The sequence below is a fragment of the Olea europaea genome, chromosome 10 (assembly GCF_002742605.1).
Source record: "Olea europaea var. sylvestris chromosome 10, O_europaea_v1, whole genome shotgun sequence".
NCBI classification, from domain to species: domain Eukaryota; kingdom Viridiplantae; phylum Streptophyta; class Magnoliopsida; order Lamiales; family Oleaceae; genus Olea; species Olea europaea.
In genome coordinates this window covers 43,586,824-43,590,517 of record NC_036246.1, presented here as the reverse complement: position 1 = coordinate 43,590,517, position 3,694 = coordinate 43,586,824, and the positions used below count along the sequence as shown (strand labels likewise).

Below are 3,694 nucleotides of genomic sequence, written 5' to 3'. Positions count from 1 at the left end.
ATTATTAGTTTTAATTCGAGACCTATGTTTTTATGTTAATTCTTGCGTTGTGATTCCAATAATATGCATAATTAGATTGTTCTAATATTTGCGCACCATTAGGATAATAAGTTGCTTTTTCGTAGTGTTGGAAAACTCACGATAGGTAGAACACTATTATTGGGACACATGGGCAATAAATATTAGGAACAGTATTTGTGGCGTGTGCGATCTTATATGATAATCCTAATTGTCAATGCATGTTTGCCATATGAATTCGACTTAGGAATAGGATCGTCTAGTAGTAATCATAGATTTATTATATCTTGAGAAAGAATAATAAATAAACGGAATTATCGATCGTCGCAATTGCATAAATTGAGATAATTATTATTGGTTGAGAATTAGAACTAAGAATTAATCAATGGCGTCGGAAATCCAATACGTTTACACATTTAAATTTTTAAACCAAATTTAATTATTTTCACAAGTTTTAGTTATAAAAATTATTTAGTTATTCCCTCGATCGTTTTTTCTGTTACAAATACGAATTAACTATATCAAATATACTAAAATTGATCCTTATTCCCTGTGGGACGATAACTCTCTCATCACGATTATTACTTGTACAACGAACCCCTACGCTTGCGGGATTTTGACGAACAAGTTTTTGGCGCCGTTGCCGGGGAATAACGGTGTTAATTTTAGTTATTAGATATTTTAGATTCGTTTTTATTTTTACTTTTATTGTTTTCATTTTCATTTAATTTTTTTAGTTGTTTTTAGGCTACCATTACACTTTTTAGGCAACCTTAGTTTATGCAAAATCCTGTCGAGCCAGATCTCTTTCCAATAGACCACGAAATTGAAAGAACATTTAGAAATCGTAGAAGAGTTCAACGTCAAGCAAGGAGAATGACTGACAACCAAAATCAACCACAGCATCAGGTTCAGCTTCACGAGCAAATGCCACAGCCAAATCAACCGAGAGCTAACCAGAACGAAGCTCATGTCTTAGTTGGGGATTACATCAATCCAATTCCCGCACCAGTGCAACCTGCTGTGGTATACCCCCCTTTTGGACAACCTAATTTCCACCTTCGACCAGATGTCATCAATTTGTTTCAAAATCACCAAGACATCAGGTTCTTTGGAAAAGCCACAGAAAATCCTCATGAGCATATTTCTGCTTTTCTCATGTTATGCGAAGTGATCAATCACGAAGGGATATCAGCAGATGCATTCCGAATGAGATTATTCCCACACACCTTGAAGGACACTGCTAGAGAATGGTTTCTTTGTTTACCACCAGGGAGCATTCAATCATGGAACGATATGGTTCAAAAATTCACGATGAAATTCTTTCCACCTTCTCGAGTTCACCAAATTAGGAACGACGTCCACACCTTTAAGCAAAAAGATCTCGAGAGCTATCCTGAGGCATGGGAGAGGTTCAAGAATTTTTTCAGAAAATGCCCCAACATCGACATTCCCAAGCAGGCTCAGCAATATCTTTTCTACTACGGTCTAAAACAAGAATTCAGAAATATGATAGATGCTTCAGCAGGAGGATCAGTGATGAAACTTGATGTGGATGAGGCATATGACCTGTATGAAAAAATAGCTGAAAACCAATCAATGTGGCCAATTGATAGGGAAGCTCCAAGGAAAACATCAGGGTTACACAACGTAGATGCGGTGACAGCTTTGGCCGCGTAAATGGAAGTTCTTACCATGAAAATGGACAATCTATCTAAGTCAGTCAACAGGGTACACCAATCGCCACCTGTTTGCGAAAGCTGTGGAGCGTATCATGCTAGTACACGCTGCCCTTTGGCGTCTACACATGTTAATCAATCCGAAGAAGTAAGTTACGCACAGAACTTTCAGAGACAGCAAAATAATCCTTTCTCCAACACATTTAATCCAGGTTGGAAGAACCATCCAAATTTTTCATGGTCCAATAATCAAGGACAAGAACAGGGAGGAAGCAATCAGAATAACCCACCAGGGTTCCAACAGCAGCAATAGCAAGGGAGAAGGCCATCGTTGGAAGATTTGCTGGCTCAATACATTACTAAAACTGAGACCAACTTTCAAAACCAACAAGCCTCGATCAAGAATTTGGAACAACAGGTTGGACAAATTGCAGCCGCACTATCAGGTAGAGCTCAAGGAACATTGCCTAGTAATACTGAAACAAACCCTAAGGAACAGGTCAAAGCAATCACTACACGTAGTGGCATCCAGTTACCAGAAATACATGTAAAGCGACCAGCAACTGTCATAGAAAAGGCACCTACCATGGACGAGGAGCAAGTGGATGAATTAGACAAGGCCGCTGAGGAAAATCAAGTTGAGTCATCAGATAGTCCACAGGTGAAAGCAACTGCTCCTGTCAAAGCATATGTTCCTCCAATCCCATTTCCACAGAGATTGCAAAAACATAAGCTCGACAAGCAATTCCAGAAATTTTTGGATGTGTTCAAGAAGCTGCATATTAACATACCATTTGCTGAAGCTTTAGCCCAAATGCCCAGCTATGCTAAGTTCATGAAGGATATTCTATCAAATAAGAGAAAGCTGGAAGACAATGAAACAGTCATGCTTACTGAGGAGTGTAGCGCAATTCTCCAACACAAATTACCACCGAAACTAAAAGACCCAGGGAGTTTTACTATTCCTTGTCACATTGGTAATTTGTATATAGATAAGGCGTTGTGTGATCTAGGAGCTAGCATTAATTTAATGCCTTTATCTCTTTTCCGGAAACTAGGTTTGGGGGAAGCAAAACCGACAACAGTTTCACTACAGTTGGCTGACAGGTCGATCAAACACCCTCGTGGTATTTGTGAGGATATTTTGGTGAAGGTTGACAAATTTATCTTCCCAGTAGACTTCATTATTCTGGATATGGAAGAAGATAGAGACGTCCCCCTCATATTGGGTCGTCCATTTTTGGCTACGGGAAGGGCTTTGATAGATGTGCAAAAGGGTCAATTGATATTGAGGTTAAATGAAGAAGAACTGACAATCAACGTGTTTCGAGCTTTCAGATTTCAGAGCGAACCGGATTCTTGCATGCAGATTGATGTAATAAAAGAAGCGGTGTAAGAGACATTCAAACTAGATCACCCTCAAGATCCGCTTGAAGCGTGCTTAGTACATTCTCAAGATTTACCATCAGAAAAAGAGGAAGCAGAAGAATATGCACGTTATTTGGCAGCCATACCACCATTCTTCAAGCAACCGCGTTTGGAGCTCGGTGAAAGACCTACAACACATTTACCATCTATACAATAAGCTCCAACTCTTGAACTCAAACAACTGCCAACCCATCTTCGCTACGCATACTTGGGGGAAAAGAATTCACTTCCAGTAATTATCTCAAATAGTCTTACAGAAGTGGAAGAGGATCAATTGCTGAGGGTGCTTCGAGAGCACAAGACAGCAATAGGATGGACGATATCGGATATAAAAGGGATCAGCCCTTCGCTTTGTATGCATAAGATACTGATGGAAGACGATTACAAAGCTTCAATCGAGCATCAACGCAGATTAAACCCGACTATGCAGGAGGTGGTAAGGAAAGAGGTATTAAAGCTTCTAGATGCAGGGATCGTATATCCTATATCAGACAGCCATTGGGTGAGTCCAGTGCAGGTTGTACCGAAAAAAGGAGGAATCACGGTGGTTCCAAATGAAAATAACGAGC

The 3,694-nt window shown here is 39.7% G+C and overlaps 1 protein-coding gene across 1 annotated transcript; it reads left to right on the top strand.

Moving 5' to 3' along the window:
* The first annotated feature begins 1,698 nt into the window (after window positions 1-1,698).
* On the top strand, window positions 1,699-3,361 carry LOC111400711. Its single transcript, XM_023028101.1, has 3 exons — window positions 1,699-1,845; window positions 2,116-3,072; window positions 3,167-3,361. Exons 1-3 carry the CDS (start codon window positions 1,699-1,701, stop codon window positions 3,359-3,361), a joined length of 1,299 nt encoding a protein of 432 aa, XP_022883869.1.
* The last annotated feature ends 333 nt before the right edge of the window (window positions 3,362-3,694 follow it).

Coding starts and splice junctions, on each gene's coding strand:
- LOC111400711 (XM_023028101.1), top strand. CDS start 1,699: ATGGAAGTTCTTACCATGAAAATGGACAATCTATCTAAGTCAGTCAAC. Junction 1,846..2,115: donor ATGTTAATCAATCCGAAGAA/GTAAGTTACGCA, acceptor TTGGAACAACAG/GTTGGACAAATTGCAGCCGC. Junction 3,073..3,166: donor ATTCTTGCATGCAGATTGAT/GTAATAAAAGAA, acceptor ATTTACCATCAG/AAAAAGAGGAAGCAGAAGAA.